The sequence below is a fragment of the Solea senegalensis genome, linkage group LG12, assembly GCF_019176455.1.
Source record: "Solea senegalensis isolate Sse05_10M linkage group LG12, IFAPA_SoseM_1, whole genome shotgun sequence".
Taxonomy (NCBI): Eukaryota; Metazoa; Chordata; class Actinopteri; order Pleuronectiformes; family Soleidae; genus Solea; species Solea senegalensis.
Genome location: NC_058032.1, coordinates 4,547,988 through 4,567,694, shown reverse-complemented (window position 1 = coordinate 4,567,694; position 19,707 = coordinate 4,547,988). Strand labels below are relative to the sequence as shown.

At 42.3% G+C, this 19,707-nt stretch overlaps 1 protein-coding gene across 2 annotated transcripts in view; it reads right to left on the bottom strand.

Moving 5' to 3' along the window:
- Positions 1–447: 447 nt before the first annotated feature.
- Positions 448–19,707, bottom strand: part of rab28 (RAB28, member RAS oncogene family) — a 28,657-nt gene continuing 9,397 nt past the window's right edge. Inside the window, exons 3-8 of one of the 2 annotated variants that reach the window (XM_044040761.1) lie at positions 19,600–19,688; positions 17,757–17,886; positions 6,260–6,363; positions 6,110–6,187; positions 2,912–3,013; positions 2,120–2,184 (exon numbers count right to left, since the gene is read on the bottom strand). In XM_044040761.1, coding sequence (XP_043896696.1) covers positions 2,918–3,013; positions 6,110–6,187; positions 6,260–6,363; positions 17,757–17,886; positions 19,600–19,688 — 497 coding nt within the window. In that variant the 3' untranslated portion in view covers positions 2,120–2,184; positions 2,912–2,917. Of the gene's footprint in view, positions 2,185–2,911; positions 3,014–6,109; positions 6,188–6,259; positions 6,364–17,756; positions 17,887–19,599; positions 19,689–19,707 lie in introns of both variants that reach the window. The other variant, XM_044040762.1, reaches the window with a different exon arrangement.

Sequence of the window (19,707 nt, the reverse complement as noted above, 5' to 3'; positions counted from 1 at the left end):
ATTTTGGATGACATTTTACTATGATATTTTTGAGTGATTTTTGAATGACATACTATACTATGACTTTTTTGATCGATTTTGGACGACATACTATACTATGACTTTTTTGAGTGATTTTGGACGACATACTAAAGTTTGACTTTTTTGTCAAATTTTTAAGACATACTAAGCTATGAATTTTTAGTGAAATTTTGGGCGACATATGACATTTTTGTCACATTTTGGAACACATACTAAAGTATGACTTTTTGGTCAAATTTTGGACGACATACTAAACTTTCACTTTGACTATGAGTAATATTTTATTATAATTTTTATTCTATTCAAAATAAATTACTCAGAAAAAAATAATAATTTTAGTCCAGAGCAAGGCAGTAGTGGTGCCATCAATTAGCACCACAAACTAACATAATCAAATCGTATGTATCCACAGAAGCAACACATAGATGTTTTCATGTAGAATTTTATTCAGAAACACAACAAAACCCGTGTTGCTGTTTCACTCTCAACTAAATGTTCCAACTGTACATTCATTAAGTTTTTAAAGCATACATTTGTTTACAGGATGCGCGATGGAGCGAGGATTGTTTATACAGTACAAACATATTTAAATATACAGTATTTCAGAATATAGAGGGAGGTGGACACCACTTTAAATCCCATCATGCCTTTAAGTGCAGAACTGTAATCTATTAAGTGGAGGACACCATTTGACAAAACGTACAACATCCAAGTGGACTCAACAACAAAGTTTGTAAAATGTGGTCAAAAAGATGTGAAACATTTAATGCGTCGCTGTTTTTTCTTCAACGCAAACTTCTGTTCTATAACGGACAGTTGAATAAGGTTAATGTGGAGACCTAGTAAAATGCACATTTCTTTTTTTACCTCATGCTCACCTCAACACTCAGGTACTTCCTGAGTCGTAATCGTTCAGCGTTATTAGCACACTGCATAAATACAGCATCTGATCAGCTCTCTATCAGTGAAAATGAGACACAAAAATCATTGAAATGTGATTACAGACTTAACAGTAAAACATTTGCAGACATATTATAAGAGACAAGCAAATGATGTGGATAAAAGAAAGCACAGAATAAAAAAATAAAATGAAAAATTGAAATGATTCTACGTAAAATAACAGCACACACTTCACGTCACAGCACTGCTAGCATAAGCCTCTACTTGGCAAATTGAAGACAGAGATTCAGTTCAGTGAACTATAGCATTGAAACATTGTCTTTTTCTTCTTCTGTTCTGCTGAGGAGCACAACAGACATGGGATTATCTTCCATCCTCAGTGATCCGATCACAGCCAGATTATACAAACTGTCATTAAAATGATTCAAGGATGACTCTCCTGTTACTGTGTGTATGTGTGTGTTTGTTACCTCTTACTTGGAAATTCAACATTTCACATCACTCGAGGAGACGATGTCTAATCCACCCTGAGGACGATCAGGGATGTGGACTAATGTGTGGTTTCTGTGATCAGATCTGAGAACACGTTCAGATCTGGCCATGGTCGCATCATTGAAGACGGATGTTAAAACCAGGTTAAAACCTAAACAGATTTCACAAAATGTCCCATAAATTCGTACCACGAATGCAAATTGCAGTCAGTGGGACGGAAATGAACGAAACACATGTTTAAAGTAACTTTAGAAATCCTCTGCACTCTCTCTAATCAATGACAAACAGCTCCTAATTGCAACAGCAGAGGATGAAATGTAAAAAAAGACTCTCGTCTACAAGAGTGAATGATTATAGTAGTTGACAACCAGCTTCATACTAACACTTTTTTTATCTATTAAAAATGAATCATTGAAGTAAAGTAATAGCTGCATGTAAAAAAAATTAGGTCCCATTTCCTTTTTTTGGTGAACCATACTAAAAAGTGATTTCTGCCAAATATCCGAAACAACAGACCAAAGACCTGAAAACCGCACAGTCTGTTCTTCATCTCACCCACTCAACTGGCACACAGGAACAGAGAGAGCGCTCTCTGAACACGAGTGATCCAGTAACTCCAAAACTCCTGACGTAAGGAATACTGACTGAAGAGTGTGTGTGTGTGTGTAAATGAGGAGGTCACTGCACCACACACATGGAGCTGCGTGGGGGGTTGACTGTCCTGGCCACGGTGTCCTGGCTGTAGTTCACGATGTCTGCCTTCACCACACGCTGAAAAACAGGCCAAAAACACACACATCATTTAAAAAAAAAAAAAAAGCGAAAACATCACAGGGTTTAATGGATAACAAGTTATTTACATAATTTAGAGGATGTTTCAGTGACCTCCACCCAGGCTTTAAAATTAAGTCCACCAAACTTTCTCTGTTTTACAAAGAGTTTTAGAAACTGAGAACATAATCCTATCAGCACACAAATGTATCACACATTTGCTGCGACACGAGTATGACAAATAGTGTGTTAGTTTCACTACAGAAGAGACTACATGATGTCAGTGTCAAGTTTGAAGTTTCTGAAAAGATTCTTCCCGTTTCTCTCTCCACTCTCACCGACCTCATGAGGAAAGTTATCAGACAGTGTCGGCTGTGATTTGGCACTGGGCAAATAAAACAGGATGAAATGATCTATATCAGGATATGACATGTGGGTCGTATCACACAGCCTTCATCTATCCATCAAGTGATTTAAGACACTGGTCATAATGTCTGTGCACTCGTAATCCAGGCGAGTCAAGAGAAATACGGAGGTCACACTGATGTCGTATATCTGTTTCTATCTACCAGAGGTCAGCACAATTAAGTCTCAGGGATGGGGTGATGATGTTCTATTGGTCCAATGGGATTATCTTCTTTTTCTAGAGTTCTAATCTAACTAGTATCTGTAACTACAAAGCTACTGTTTATGCTATTAACAGATAAACAGGCCTGTGCCGACATACTTCCTGCTACTGAACAGAACATATTTTGCTTTGCTGGTTGTCCTCTTGTCTAATTGGGCCTTCATCCTGTGGGTAGTTCACCAGCTCAGCCTTCACAATCCCCTGAGCAAGGTTCACCACGTCAGAGCAGCGACATGACGGAGGTATAAGCAAAGAAACAGGAGGGGGGAAAAAAGAAGAAGAAGAAAGACAAAGGAACAAGGCATGGGAGAGGAGGAGGATTATGGTGTGAACACCAGGTAGTGGGAGGGCAAACAGCAGGAGAGGATGTGGAGAGAGAGGTCATGGAGCGAGGGGAACGAGATGAGAGAAAGAAATGTAAGAAACAGACAAAACAATGTAGCATGGCGTCAACAAGCACACACAAAATGTAATAATTTCAATATCACATACAAGTAACACCAACACAACAGAGTAAATAAAGGCTGCTATTAATGATTCTTTTCATTATAAACTCCCGTCTGTGTGGGTGCACACAAAAACAAAAGCACAAATAATGCAAATACAAGCTTTAATAAAAACTCCCATGCAGCAGCGCAGCAAAAGAAAAACCCAACCCAAGCAAGAGCTAAGGTACAAAACCCATAACATCTGACGTGAGCATCGAGAACACTCTGGTCCCTGACATTATGAGCTGCAGCAAAACCTCTGTCATTACTCTGAAAGCTCTAAGATTACTTTTAATTGAGCAATTATTTGACTGTAAAATGTCAATAAACGGAGTACACTCCTACCTAATAGCTTCAAAATTGCCAGTTTTGATCTATAAGCACTCCAACATTTATATAAAATGAAGTGTTTATAAGTTTTCAGACAAATATGTGATTCTGGAGTAGCTGTAAAATGTTAAGGAATATATATATAATATTAGACCTAGTGGGAAATCAAGTTCAAATGAGTCTGCACTGGATTTTTTAATAGTCCATCAGAGTGCTGCACTCTTTGCTGAATAACGACAGAGGACCTGACCACATGGCCGATTACCAAGCCGTGGTTGGCTGACTGATTAACGAGCTGCCGAAGCCCGGTGTCGGAGTCAGTGAGTGATCCGCGGCCTCTGTATCTGATCTAGCAGACAGAGGAGCATGATGGAGAGGGCTGCCAGGCTTATATAATACTGCCAGAGGTCATGACCCGCATGTTCAGCTCTGTAAACCTGACATCTGATAATGAGGCTTCACCGGCCCCACAGCGAGACCCAGAGCCACCAAGTGCTCAAAGCCTCAACTCTGTATCAGTGACACACATTTTGGGTTTCTTAAACCACTGCACTATGTTGTCTGAGAATTTACTATGCTGCAGTTTTTGATTTATCAGAACCACTATACTTATACATATATGATTCATTTGATTTATCCAAGTATTTTGATTCGACATTTTCCATAATTGCAATTTACTCTCCCTGTTAAACCAACATTGAATGATACATCTAAAAATGAACTGCTTATAATTAAATAAATGCTATCAGGCAGAAACTTTGCCTACTCAGTGTTCAGTAACTAATGCTTCAAGAAAGTGAAATAAAATGCTGGGCCAAAATGAATAGAGCCTCTCAAAACGTGACCAAGCACAAATAGATAAACAGAACTTCCAATAAACAAATATATGGCAGACTATATAACAAATATCACAATAATGTGGGAGAATTTTAAATTGTCTTTTGTCATATTTGCTGCAGTTTATTGTTCAATAGTTCAATGGAAATAAATGGAATACCCTGGTGTCCTCAATCCAGATAATGCACATTCAGTGATTTTAGTCCTGTCCAACATTAAGGCTAACTCTAGATTTGATCAAGTTGTGAGTGTTTCTGTCGACTGGTCTCTTCCATGAGGAACAACCTTTACCCAGCCACTCACCCTGCACGATTAGCCCCGGATTAAAGCACTTTCCTTTACTGACCGAGCTATCGAGGGAGGTGAGGGTGAAGAAAGTAGATAAACAGCTCCATTAGTCAGTGGTCATTTAGAGTGGGTCAGCAGCAGCAGTGCTGGTGAGAATTTGACCAGTCCTTCCCCTACATGCTCTCCTGACCTCTCTGTAGCCCCCCAGGCTCATCAACTACTACCCAGCCAGAGTGGCTCCAACTGCTCATATCAGACCCAGGATTAATGCTTCAGTGGGAGGTGACCTTGTAAATCCTGCAGCTGCCACCACGGGCACCTTGGTCTGGCTGGCAAGCTGAGACCCCATTTTTGGCCCAAAACAGTGGGAGATAATGGAAATAAATCAGGCGGCAGATTTTCACGCCCGACAACTGCCTACCTTTAACCCCTGACTTCACGCGTTAATGTGCTCAATGTGGGCATATTTACATATGGGCGGTGTTTGCGGCGCGCGGACCATTACAGGAGGCAGACGTAACAAACTTGTGTTTACAAAGCAAAAGGTCCTTTACAGTGTGTGGTGACCTCCATTGACCTCAGACACTCCTAGTGACCTCTCTTTAAGACCAGTGTGTAACGATTCAGGAGGGTTTATTGGCAGAAATTGAATATATACTACTCATAAGTATATTTTTTTTAAAATGTGGAACTTTGCTTTTAAAATAAAAACCATTTGGTTTCCATCACCTTAGATCAGGGGTCTCAAACTCCAATGACCTGTTGGCCACTGAGTGTCTCGTCTGGTCAGTCGAGGGCCAGTCAAGTAAAAAAAAAAAACAGCCAACTTTTTTGGGAAAAGCAAAAAACGATATAAGCTCAAAATGATATATCAATATGCCATATTGATTCCTTTTCTATATGTACTCCATTGCCTCGTATGAGCTTTTCTGTCTTTATACTTTGGTCCACTGTGTTTGTTTTGAAGTGCTTTACAAAAAAAGTTGGATTGGATTGGAGCATTTCAAAATAAAAGTGCTTGTTTTAATATGCAACAATATTCACAATAAAAAAACATATTTATGATGCAAAATTAACTCGTTACAACTTGATATTGTTTGGAGACGGACAGACCAGTCAGAATAAGCATTTTGAAACAGAAGCTCACCACACAATCAAAGAACTGTATCCTATCTGGTATTCAAAGGCCGCCTTAGTTTCCTGACATGTTTAGGAAAAGGAGGGGGTGAGCAGGAAAGTCCTTCTGTCACCATTAGATGTCACTAATTCTTACACAGGGGGCTTTTAGGTTCAGGGACAACATTACAGATAACACCAGCGTGAAATGGAACAGAATGATGCTATAGTGGCTCACCTGAGACTGCTCTATTTCTGCTTTGTTTAGCTTTACACCAAGAATTTCAGCAGCAACCCTCTGGAAACAAAGATACACCTGGAGAAAGAAAGAAATCATGATTAAGATATTCACTTTACTATCGACTTGTTGAGTCAGCCGGTTACTCACCGAGTCGCCCGTTTTGGCCGACACAAACTGACTGACGAGGCTGTTCTCTTGGCAGAAACGCTGGTGTTTGTCAGACTTCACTGTCCTCATGTGCTCCAGGTCGACTGTGGACAGAACACAGCGCGACGCGTCAGACACAAACTTACGAGAGATGGATAGATAGATTTACGCACTGGTTACACAGCACTCTCGCGGGGTTAACTGTCACATTTCAGAACATAAACAGAAAAAGATAACTGTTTACGCTTGAGTTAAGATGGAAGGGGTCTGCCTAGTGTACGCGGACGGCGGACATAAAGAGATGTGAAAACAAAAGTGTAATTCAGTTTTTATGCTGCTTTCAAAGCGTGCTGCAGAGGCCACTTGTTGCGACACTGAATTCATAGAGGGGGAGAGTATGTGTGTTTGAGAATAGAAATGTCGATTCAGTGGCCCCAAGCTCCTCTTCCCAGCTGGCATGAGAGCTTGATATGACACATTCCTTAGTGTAAGCCTAGTACAGTTGCACCCTGAAGCCATGAACCTCTGTTTGACCCGAAACAGACAAACCAGCCCAGCTGCAGAGGAATACTTAAGGAACAATACGTGGGTGACCAAAGTCTTGAGGCTACACTCACAGTGAGAGTGCAGATGGAGAAAACGGTTTGACTTATGAGCGCGCCGGCCCTTACGGTGGGCACAGCGGCCCAAGAACTGGGACTGTCACCTTTGCGCTGATTTACCGCGGGCGCACAATGACAGCGCCTTCCTTTTTAGCTATTGTGATTGTGTGTCTGTGCATTTGACTCCCGTGCACTGATACCAGGCGCTTCGCATCTCTCCTTCCTCACTCACGGGGTCACGCCGGGGTCGATGAAGAGGGTCACCTGGGGGTCTTGCCACTGAAAGTAATAGCTTCTTTCTTTATTTCTGGCTTTGTGCAGAAAGGTGGCCACACCCGCTATCTGGTGCATACAGGCTACTGTACGGTGTTGCGTTTCTCTCGTCCCCCCGAGTTTTTCTCTTTGTGTGAGGTTTCATTGAAGTTGTCAAGGATTTACCCCGTTCTCATGCCCCCTTCTTAGTCTGTGTGTGTGTGTGTGTGTGAAGATAAAGCAAGAAGCAGACAAAGAGAAAGAGAGATACGTATCAAGGAAGAAATGTAAACACTGTACTAATCCGGTATTATTAATATCTCAGTAAGCCATATGACCCCATAAATGTTAAAAGGCCAATCCAAAGAGAACAAAAAAAAAACATTTTGAAAGAATAATTTTAGACTAAATATTATACCGTCATCATAAGTGACATATAAACACAAACCTTTCTGGGCAGGGGCTGACACTTTTACAACTACTCAACATCCAGGGCAGACTGTCATGTCTGTGCCTGTACATAAACAGAGCTGTCTCATAGGCGTCAGCAGGTTATTAATTCTAGTCATTAACGGCGGAGGTACCCAGCATGCTACTAGGAGTAAACACAACTAATCCTTTGGATCCTGCACACTTGGGAAAGGTTATCAATCATGTGTCACAGTCAGATTAGCCAACATTAACAAAGTGGCTCGGGAAGACGCGTCAGTGTAGGTCCAAAAGGTAAGTACTACCCAGACATGACACATAGAAAAAGGTTAAATAAAGCTGATTCTAAACAGAACTACAACAGCACCAGAATTAATTAAATAGTCTTTTGAAAAAAAATGTCACTGGCAACTGTTTTGATAATCCAACGAATCAAGAAAAATAATCCTACAAATATTCATTTCCTCTAAAACATTTTCCTAGAGGAGATTGTCCATAGCGTCCGAGCGAGAGGCGGCTCCGAGCTTCAGCGTGCAGGAGGCAGAACACTCACCCACCCACCCACTCACAGAGTATTATCCAGAGCTTTTCCTGCCGTGTTCGCACATGAGCTCATTCAAAATGTGTCCAGGAGTTTGACTCGAAAAGCTGGCAGGACAAATGTCCGGCCTTTAGTTCATGTCTGAAAGTAGCTTTTGCAATAACCTCAACAGCTACAAACCGTAAACCCACGGTGCCAGTTTCAGGTTCAAGATCTTGATGTGTGAACGTGCATGCGGCTCCTCAAGAAATACTCTAATTGGGCCCACATTCTCACGAAAGAATTTTAACAGCATGTGGCATCTGTCTGTGTAAAATGCACACAAGACTAATCCCACAGTTTCAGTGTTATGCTCCATTTTTCTCCCTAATGTACCCATTTCTACTTATCAGGTCAAAACAATCTTCCTCCGATGATCTGGTTTCCTTCTGTGTCTGTCAAACTGTACATCAGCTTAACAGCCCCGAGGAAGTGACTGCAAACACGAAATAAACTGTTTAGGCCTACGAGCGCATAGAGATAGTGGAGGGGATCATCACTCGTCGGGAGCGATGGCTCTCCCTCGCTCTGGTCACCATCACTGTTTATTTAAAAGGTCTGCCTGTCATTACAGGGAATTGCAAGACAACAGTTTAAGATTAATATCTGGTGGATAAATTAGGGGAAAAAAACAGTTTGTTATTGTGGCAACTTATGAAATAAGTGGGAATACAATCAAATGAGAAGAAAATATGGATGTGCCTCTCCACAAATTAGTGTCTGTGGGGATGTCAGCTTAGATCCTTCATGGAAAGAATCCTCTTACTGGCAGACTTGATTGTCCTAAAAAAACAGCCAGACTTGGAGTGGTTTCCATTTTTTAAACTTGAAATGTTGTTTTTTTTGTTGGATTGTTCTGCCTCGAGTATGCTTTTGCTATTCCACCTTCACTGGAAAGAAGACACAAAAACTCCCACTGAAAACCCACTCCAATTAATGAATATTTTAATTACGTCAAATATTGAGTGGAACTAATTCACGGATGCGGTGAATGCCTTTAAAAAATACTGTTGATGTGGGAGACTTGTTTTGCATGTGGTGAATAAAACAGTGAATTCTGTGTCAAAAAAACACAGAAATGAGCACCTAATGGCAGTGTACATCTAGTGGGACAGACAGAGGTTGTTGTTGCAGGTTATTCATATTCCATTTAGACGTCACACCGTGATCTGGGAGGCACCGCTGGTTCCATAAATGGCACCCCTTTCTGAATGAGAGATTTTTTTTCCCCCTTTGTACTTCACCAACAAATGTTGCTAAGACAAAAACAATAAGCTATTAGCAGTAAAACATACAGCGCGATCCTCACAGGGCTTTTTAAAACCATGCTGTGATAACAGAGACACCTACTTACTGTTCTGCCAGGTCGGCTGCTATAGGGACCAATTGGAACAGTTTACCCAGCCAGAGAATAAGCTTGACATAACACAGTTAATTGCCGGCAGCCTTGCATTAAACTAAACAGCAGTTGGTACTGTGGGGAGTTTGAGGGCTGAGGTAGGAATGTGTGAACTGTGTGTGTGTGTGTGTGTGTGTGTGTGGGGTAGTAACGGTTGGATGTGCGTGGGTTGCTGGAGAGTTGGGGCTCTGAGGGGTCATATCCCATTAAGTGAAAGTTACAGGGTTGAGCCTAATCAACCCCATGGGAGAACCTATCACTTCCAACATTACCTCACACTATGCCTTTAAGGCCCTGTAAAGAGGGTGTGCCTCAGCGACGACCATAAGTCAGACTGTACAGTGACTCCGAGGCTTATCAGACCAGGTCCAACTCCTAATGAAATGACTCATATCTGTCTGAGAGAATTGTTCACCATGCACCATTTAGTTTTGAAACATCCCAGATCTGTTCCGTAGGTCTTTACATGAACAACAATTTGAGTCTCTATTTAATATCCGCAAAAGTCGTGCCAGACATTATCCGGAACTTCTCCAGCCAGCTCCTTCGTCAGAATCCGGATAATGTCTGAGCAAGTCTGTGTAAGAACTCTGCTCTGGATCATTTACAGCGAGTGAGTGTCCTACGTTGTGCATGCTCAAGCAATCCTGTGCTTGAATGTTTCACACATTATCCTGCTGTTATTAGCTCATCTGACCCAGACAATCTTCTGCTGTGTTTGATGTATGTGAACGGCAAGCTCTAAAGAATTTTCAGACCCAGTTTTCATATCTGAAAATGGCTTTAAAAGGACCAAGGATAGTCACGGCAACCTTGTATTTCTACTTTGACATATAGCAAATTATGCTGCAAACCAGTCCCCATAAAAGACCAGATGACAGCACTGAGCTAATCTACAAATGAGAGCCACCAAAATCCAGTCAAATACAGCACAATCTAGTCCAGAAAAGTATGGAAGACACAGAAACAGTACCTCAGTTACCACATTATTGTGCGCCATAACTGTTGCTTTTCTCCCTCAGACCATACGTTATGTAATGATACTTTTCATTATAGAACAGTTTGATTTGATAGGATTGTCACTCTTGAAACCAACTTCATTGAAAAACTACTCTTTACAAAACCCAGACTATCTGTTAAAGTGCTGCAGTCAAATGATTAGGACCTCAAAAGTAAGGTATCATGACAGAAATACAAAGATTAAAGTATTTCTTGCAAGAGTTGCTCGCGAACAAAGTAAGTCTTGGAAGAGTTGCTGTTAATAGTTAGTGGAAAAAGTGGAAAATATGTACCGTCAGGAAATATAAAAGCTAATTTTCGTTTTTAAGTGTTATTCTGCTGTCGCCAAACGACTGTAAACCTGCACTGTCAGGTATTTGTATCCTGGACTACAGTAAATGCCATATTATTCATTTAGTTTTTGTTTTTTTTAGAAAAGGCTGTACTGAGCTGATTAAAATATAAATATATAAAATTACAGTGATAAACTGACATCATCTCATTTGCAGAAGACCACAAGTACCTGTAGCTCGGAGCCATGTGCCGCCCGAGCTTTGATCTCACACGAGACTTCTGCAAACATTTGCCTTATTATTTGAGTCATTGGCCGTATTTAATGTGGACATCTGAGAGTGCAACACTATACACGGTGTGAGACCACTTCATGGGAAAGTGGTCTCGCACTTTTGGACCCCGCCGCGTGCGACGGAAAACAGGCAAAAGCAAAATAGGTCCCCTTTAAAAAGTCGTGTGTGTGTGTGTGTGTGTGATGTGTGATTGAATTAGACATTGATTTAACTTTCACAGCACAAGTGGCCAATAAAACAAATGACTAGTAGAATTTATGTGAAGCACTTAAAATGACCAACTGGTCTACAAGGCTTGGAGTAAGCTCATAAACTCTGTGGGTTTTGAAATATGAAGGGCGTGATAAGTCTGTACTTGCATTAAAATATGGACAGCATAATGAAATTGCATACAATAACTACTTTTCCCCTTCAAAGGCGTACTGGCTACTTCCCAGTTTCATTTATTTTTATAGGAATATAGTGCCATACAGAAGTGCACAGAAAATGATGTGTTTTCTTCACATTTAAGACACTATGCAGTCATTCAGAATCAATTTTAACAGACTGCACTCTTGCACATTCTTGCACCGTTCATTAGACAGTGTAACAGTGTAGATATTGTTGGCAAAGTTTCCTTTACTGTGGACGGGAATAACGATGTTTAATGTCAAAATGAATCTAAAATCTTGAAAGATCTTCGTATCACCGTTCACATTAACAGATCATAATTCCAGCATAAAGTGCACAGTAGTGGCACAATATCGGAGCAGTCTGTAGCCAATCTTATGTTGGTGTTAATAACGTCAGACATTGTATAAGTTTAACTACACTTGTGGTGAAATCCATTGAAACAACAATCGGGATATTAAAGTTTGAGGGCGAGATATTATCGAGACTTTTTCGCAGTACAGACAGATGAAGTGCTGTTACTAGACGGGTGTTGTCGAGGTGAGCAGGGCCCGTGCAGGAGTCCTCGGGGGAATCCTGACAGAGACAGAGCGCTCTTTGTGCTGCGGCGCCCCTGCCCCGGTGGCCTGAAACGGACCATCAGGGGACTCGCTTTCCACTAGGTCAGAAGTGTTCTGTCGACAGTTCATTGATCACAGCTCATCTTGTCATTTGATCTGTCTGTCGTGAAGCGACGTGCGGACACGCACTTGTGAAAACACACACGTGCACAATTCACACTTTAAAACATAATCAGATGCTCCGCGGCGGCTAGTTAAACAATGTTGTCGTCTTCCTCCCCGGTCGGAGGATGTGAGAGACATGGTAGCTCTGCGAGTACCAGTCTGTCACTGCTACAGTAAAACGCTCGGCTGAGGGCCTTACTGGGTTTATGGGCTCACAGGACTCGTGAAAACTGAACAAAAGACCCAGTTCTGAGACGACCGCACAAGATGCTGCCCGGGGTTTCACTGGCCGTGTCCTCTGAGCTCTCCTGTCGCTGTTAAACTAAGTGGACTTTTATGGGCGAGCAGTAATACATGCCTCTGTGAGGTGGCAGTGTAACTATGAGCTATAATAATTACACAGAGCATGGGGGGGGCCTTCATGAGTGTATGCATCGCTATAAGTCTACTCATAATTATTAAGTCCTCCAATGGCCTTAAGTCTAAGACTGTCTGAGCAAGTCTGAAGTAAAATACCTGATGCAGGAGCAGTGATGTCATAGCTTAAGACCAAAGTAGATTTAACAAAAAAAAAAAAAAGAGGGGAACAAATGTTGATATTTCCCATACATTTATCATATATATATATATATATATATGCCTGTGGGTCCAGATCAATCGGTTATTTACCCAACCCTGTGTCAGCAAGGCCCCTTCCAGGAATTCCTCCATATCAATGTTGTGGAGCAGCAGAGAAATAAAGCACAGCCATGAGCGTGATGAGGGTTCCAGGCTGTCTTCAGGTCAGGTGGCTAAGCTGTGTGCTGTGCAGCTCAAATGGCCCGTGACTTACCACACAAGAAGGTATTCGAAGACTGATCATCTACTGCATGTGCAACAATATTTGCTTTATGGATGACTAAAATGAATGAGGACTTTCCAGGCTTTCGACAGGCATGAGAGTCAGAAAGGGATGAGTACAGAGAGACCAGAGCTGGGTCAAACAGTTGTTACAAGTAAATCTTCGCATTTTTCGTTCATTGGGCAAGAATCGGCAGTTGCGTGGAGAGGGAAGGACCACCTATCTGCTGCACGAGCAGGCTTAAATAAATGTGTCTGGATGTTTCTCTTAATCACTGCTCATCTCGGCATCCACAGCTGTGATTTTACACCGACTTATCAGCCACAGAGTAACACGGCAGTCATTCGCCATTCAACCCTCAGTATCCAGATCTGTTTCCCATCTCTTTCCAGACCTACAGAAGGACAGCGCGCCGCAGTCACTGCGGTTACCGAGACAATTTGATCCACACGTCTCAGCTGACCCTTTACCTTAAATAAAATGTGAAGAAAAACAGGAAACACTGGATTCGCTGTAAACTGTAAACATTCCAGGTCTTTACCCGACCATACGCCATGCCTTACAGGGTCTATATACTGGATATATAATGTTTTACAGTGTCGGACCTGTGGTCACGCTACCCACAATGCAACACAGACACTGCTGACGTGTTCATCTCTTCTATCTGGGGAGGGGTGAGGGTGCCGGGGGTAAGAGTACTGGGCTTTTGTCCCACCACATGTCTATTGTGGCTAAACCTTTCCCTTGGGGGCAATTAGGACCTTTTAGTTTGTTGTAAGAGGACCTAAGTAGGAGTGGGTTGAGCCAGGAAAAACATTTTTGAGCTAAACCAAAAACAGAAGCACATTGAGCTCCTTTGCACTCCTGGACTTCTGAGCATCTCTCTATTAAGAAATGTGCAGGCCTACACTGAACAGACAGGAACTGTGGCAGCTTTACTGGGGCAGGGAGGTGATGGGGGTTACAGAGCTAAGGAGGGGGGGTTGGGTTGACTCCTCCCGAGTCCTTGCCAAGAGGGCAAACAACTCAAGACCAACAATGTTGGTGGTAAGGACATGCTCCACGAGAATCAAGAGTTAGGGGAGATCCAGCGTTTACATGGACGGATGGAAAACTGCAGAGAGAGAGAAGTGCGATGGGTAACGGTATGCAGGGAGCTCTGCTGTAGCGTGCCGAAAGCAAACACACGCATGTTGTCTCACACAACAGGGACACGGAGCCAATGAAAAGACAGTACTGTAAGAAGAGGCGGCCACGGCAGAAGTGTGAGCCGACACATGCGAGAGATAAGAGTTTAGAGAAGAGTCCACGAGTGTGATTGAGAGAGTAAGTGTTTGAAAAGGGGATGGAAATGAATGAGCAAGTATGTTTTAAGAGATGGTTTCGAGATAGGGACCTGGAGAAGAACGACAGAGGAGAATAATAAACAGAGCAGAAGAGAAAGGCGGGTAAGACAAAGTCTACTAATTGTCTTGATGCAGGGACCTTATCTCCCTGTGGCAGGAAACGTTTCCCATGGCAGGCCTGAGTGGATCGGCAGTGAACAGTGTTAGAACCTTGGAGTAAGAAGCCATGAGTGATGAGGAGAGGTTAAGAGAACTGAACCCATTTAAGTCACCCAAATAAGGGCTGTACAAGCCAATGATGGATGCTCTGGAGTTCCTGAGGGAGAGAGCACTAGAAATGGGAAGTGAGCACGGGGTCCTGCGATCCCCACTTAATAAAAACAAATTGGTTTGATAAACGACGCAGGTTTAATGTCTACAACGAAATATGTGCAGCCATTTCCAAAAGTAATACGGGTCACTTTAAAACAGAGATGGTCCCATAAAATGATAATATATGTTATTATTATGACACATAAGAAGAGTCAAAAAACAGTAACTCCTAACAGTATGCCACTCAAAACACATGACACATTTCAATCCACTAAAAATGAAACACTAGAATGGGGGATTAGACGAGTGTGCAACAAGCCAACATCTCTCTTGAGAAGAACCTGTGTACCATATGGTGTTACGGCAGGCCTGCGCTATAATAAACCTATAAAAAAAGACCAAGAGTTTAGCCCATGTGTTCTCAAAAAAAAAATCAGCAAGTGTGTCCTCTTTACACGAGTGTCTCTTTCCGTGCGCAGCTGTGAGAGTCTGCCGTGCACATGGGTGTGTGTGTGTGTGTGTGTGTGTGTGTGTGTGTGTGTGCCCTCGGTAAAACGTTTCACTGGTTTCCTCAGCGAATTGTTACAAGCGGTGCCATTATTTAACACAGGGCTCTGGGCGGCATGCAGAGGGCATGGGAGTCCAGCACACTGGTGCTTAACAAGCACACTTAACCTCAGCCGGCCATGCTAAGCCAAAGAAAGGGAAGGTTGTTCCCCCCGGCAGTGACATGGCACAGGAGGGCAGTCAGGGCAACGTAAGGAGAGAGGAGGGGACAGCAGCATCATTAATGAACTAGTCTGGTCCATAGGCTCAATTACAAGTAAACAGTATACTATGTAAAGAAGACAGTGTTTAAATTAAATCAGAAGGCATGCATGGAGGAATTTGGGGACATTTTAGGCAACTTCATGTACTTTTAATAACAAGCAGCGCTCTCAGTAGACCACACATAGCGCGTCTCATCCCACGTGCGATACATATAATATACTTGTACATATAATATACTGTTTATACTGTAAATATCAAGGCCATGCTGTATATATTGTGGTAACTGTCTATAATGTTCATTCTATTTTAACTTTTTAAGTGGAAAAGCACACTTATTATTTATTATCTTCATCTTTGATGCTGTGACAATGTGGATTTCCCCACTGCAGGAACTAATAAAGGACCATCTTATCTTATCTTAACTCCATTTTGAATCGGATTGGTTTGTGAAAATAAGCCTTTCAGCTACTGTGTGTACAACTCTGTCTGCTTCACCGACAAGTCTATGCGCATGAGTGTTCACCTCCGGTTTTATCTGTGCACACGCACTAAAAATTTCAGAGTGGTGAAATGACAAAATCTCCCCGAGGACAAGCTCTCACGGAGACATAAATCTGTAGTGTTTTTATAAGCTCCTTGTTATGTCTGTACTTCTATTTCGGTTGTCACAAATATGTTGCCTCACTTAGTTAAACATCATGGGAACAATATAAAAGAAATCTAAACTCTGCTCCCTAAAGAGTGCTGTGTATCCATTCATATGTTCTGTCTTACTGTTAATATGTGCCAAGCATTCAGGTTGGAGGAAAAAAGAAAAGTGGTATATATCTATATATATATCTATATATATATATATATATATATATATATATATATATATATATATATATATATATATATATATATATATATATATATATAGATATAGATATATACATATCTATATATATACATATTACAAAAAAAAGGGTAGACGCTCTTCAGCGTAAGACAAACAAAAAGCTCAGACTGGGTGTGGAGAAGACAAAGTAAAACAAAACTTTAGGTGTGGACATTTCAAACTCGATAGCTAGACTAACTTTCTTCAAGGTCCCTTTAAAAAAAGAAAAAAAGAAGAAGACGATGGGAGGTTCCTGGGTTTCATGAAGTCTCACAAGGTAATTGATTGCTCCTCGTGGGGCAATCTGTGTGGGATTTTGTTTTTCTTTTTTCAGCTCGTAGGAGCAGAAAGAAAACACACATGGGCCATTCTCAGCAAGAGAAGAGCCATTAGGGGGAGAGGGAACGTGTGAGTGAGCCTGACAGCGGGATGTACACTACTTAAATATTACAGTACACACTCAACCACACACCCAAAACCTAGCCTAAATACAGAGGCGCCCAACGTTAAAGCCGCGGCATTAAGAGATGCAACGGATGCGAAGACAAGGGAATCTGCTCCAGACAGGCGAATTAAACCGTGACCTGTGGTCCCTGTTGAGTAACATTAGCGAGAGCTTCCTGTGTGCAGGCACCACTCTGTTGACCGTTCATCATTGCCCGGGAAGGTGGACAGTCACCATTACACACACACACACACACACACACACGCACTCTGACGCCTCGCTTTACAATAACACGGCAGCCGCCATGACTCCACATCTGTCAGGGGGATGTTTAAAAAGAGTCATCATTATTACTCTTTATTTTGGAGATGGGTGGATGGGCGCAGGCTGATAGGAGGCGAGTCGTCTGGTTAACGTCGAGTTCCTCTCTTTTACCAATGACTCTGGTCAGGAGCGCGGGCTCTGAGTGAGGAGGGGGCAGGTGGGTATTGACTGAGAAGGGGGGGGGGTTACTGATAAGCGGTGCCCTAAGCCCATTGGCCCGGGGATCTTAAATCATTGGCCTTCACTCCCACAATTTCACAAACATCAGCTCTCCCATCGCTCCAAAACCTCACTCTCTTATCAACAGGCTTATCACACCGATCAGTTATCTAGTGCTCTAACAAACAGGTCTGCTACCATCAAACACTCACTCCTACGCACACAAACACAGACACGCAAAGTGAACTAACACGTCAGGGTGAAAAGAACGGAGGACAAACTCTGCACTCGTCATCTCCTGCTACTCAGGAGAAATAAAAATGAACTCCTATCCAAACTTGAGTGGCAAAACCTGCATCTGTTTTTTATAGTGCAAGTGCTGCAGCGCTTCTTCAACCCTGAAAACCCTGAAAGGAAATCGGGTGTTGTTTCTCGATGTTTACGTGTAACACTCACTTTTATTGCCCACCAAGGAGATGACAGGCTGGACGTCAGACTCCTCGTTGGCCTTCTTCACCATGCCGAACCAATCCTCCAGATTCTCAAAGCTCTGGTAGTTGGTGATGTCATACACCAGGAGAACGCCCTGCATTGGTAAAAAAAAAAGACATTTAATGACGTCACACATCAGTTCTCTGGTGAATTAGGGATGCGAGTACACAGCTTGATTTTTTTATTCATTCACCTTATATTCATGGGTGAGCATGGGAACAGTAGGTGGCACTGCTCCTCTTTTTAGAGTAGGGGACAGTCTCACACAGACAGGGGACAGACAGACACACTCACTCACTCACTCACTCAGTCATGATCAAAGAAAGGCCGTGCAACTCAAAGTGGCTCTTGTTTAAAAATGAAAACACTACATTTGCAAACAACATAACCAGATGTGGTTATCTACGGCCTGACCTAATGAATTAAAGCCGTCAACCTACAAACACTTTGCTCCTCCCAAGCGTAATCCCCAATGCTGTGTTACGTGCACTGCAAAAGCTACGCCAGCAATAACAAGCGGGAGACATTTTTTGAGCAAACACCAGAAGCTGTTTTATAACAACATTAATTAATCAACGAGTGAACAGCGATACAAGAATTTAATCAACGAGTAAACAGCGATGCAAGAACTGTTGGTATGACTGGCGAGGGATAATCTCGTAGCTCAACTGCCTGCTATCACTACTTCATTACTCTGTTATTTCTCCAGGAACTAGAAAATGAACATGAGCCAAGGTAAATGTCTCTGCGTTTACTGCATGATGCAACATGACTTCAGGGGGGTGTCTGTTGCTTTTTGTCCGCGCAGACACGCACTGTCACAACACGTGGAGTCGGTGACGACAGCTCGCGCCCTCTGACAATTACGGCGAGTCGCTCTGAAGCGGCCATGATTGATTACAGGACGCACAGTGGCGAACAATGGGTGTGAAAGTTTTCACGCAACCCAGACGAGAAACTCCCTAAGCAAAGTGTTGCATTGTGGCAACTATGTCTGTGAGACAGTCAAGGAAGTGCAGCAGACACGCTGGGCTGCTGTTTGGAGAACAGTGCAGAAAACACTGTTTTTGAATAGAAAAGAATGTACATTTCACACTGTCTCGCTTCACTAGAGCTATTGCTCTTGTTTGCTTAGTGCCGCGGTGCATTAAACAAACTGCGATCTTTAATTAGGTCCTCTTCAGACAAGGACACATTCTGCGGATGACAGATAGCACTTGTGTGCAGCAACACTTCTCACTCTGGATGCGGACGGCACATGACAAATACTACAGCTGTCATTTTCATCAGCACATTGTTCTGTTCGCGCGAAGGACAAACCTTAAATGCTTTTCGCCTCTCTCTTACCTTTCCTTTGATGCGTGTGTTGACGTATGTAAATGACAGGTGAAAGTAAATAAGATCATTTAACAACCTATTTTCACCTTCTTTTTTTTATCCAAGAATAAACTTTAAGTCATGTTTTACACACACTATTTCAGCATATTTATGCTGTTTTATATAAAGTTGTCTGATGTTAAACAGAAAGGAAGTGTGCGATGCCCACTGTGAATCCAAATGATAGTTTATTATGATTTGGCTGCACAGGTGGGGAGTGGCAGCCTCGGAATGAAAACTCCCAAAGCTCTAATAATAACTCTTTAGACGGGAGTCCAGTGACTTTTTCACCATATGGGACGTCATTATGTTTGTATATTTATGAATCTCTTATCCTTCCTGAGGCTGATGGAGTCAAACTCGTTTGTCTCCAAGACAAACACTAGATATTTGTGAGGAAGAATGAAGAGGACGACGGGCTATGACTTACATGAGCTCCGTATACATATTTATCCAGCATTTTCCCTCCTAACGTTTGGCCTCCAATGTCCCACACCTGCAGGGTCACGTTCAAATTACCTGCAGTGGGGGAGAAACA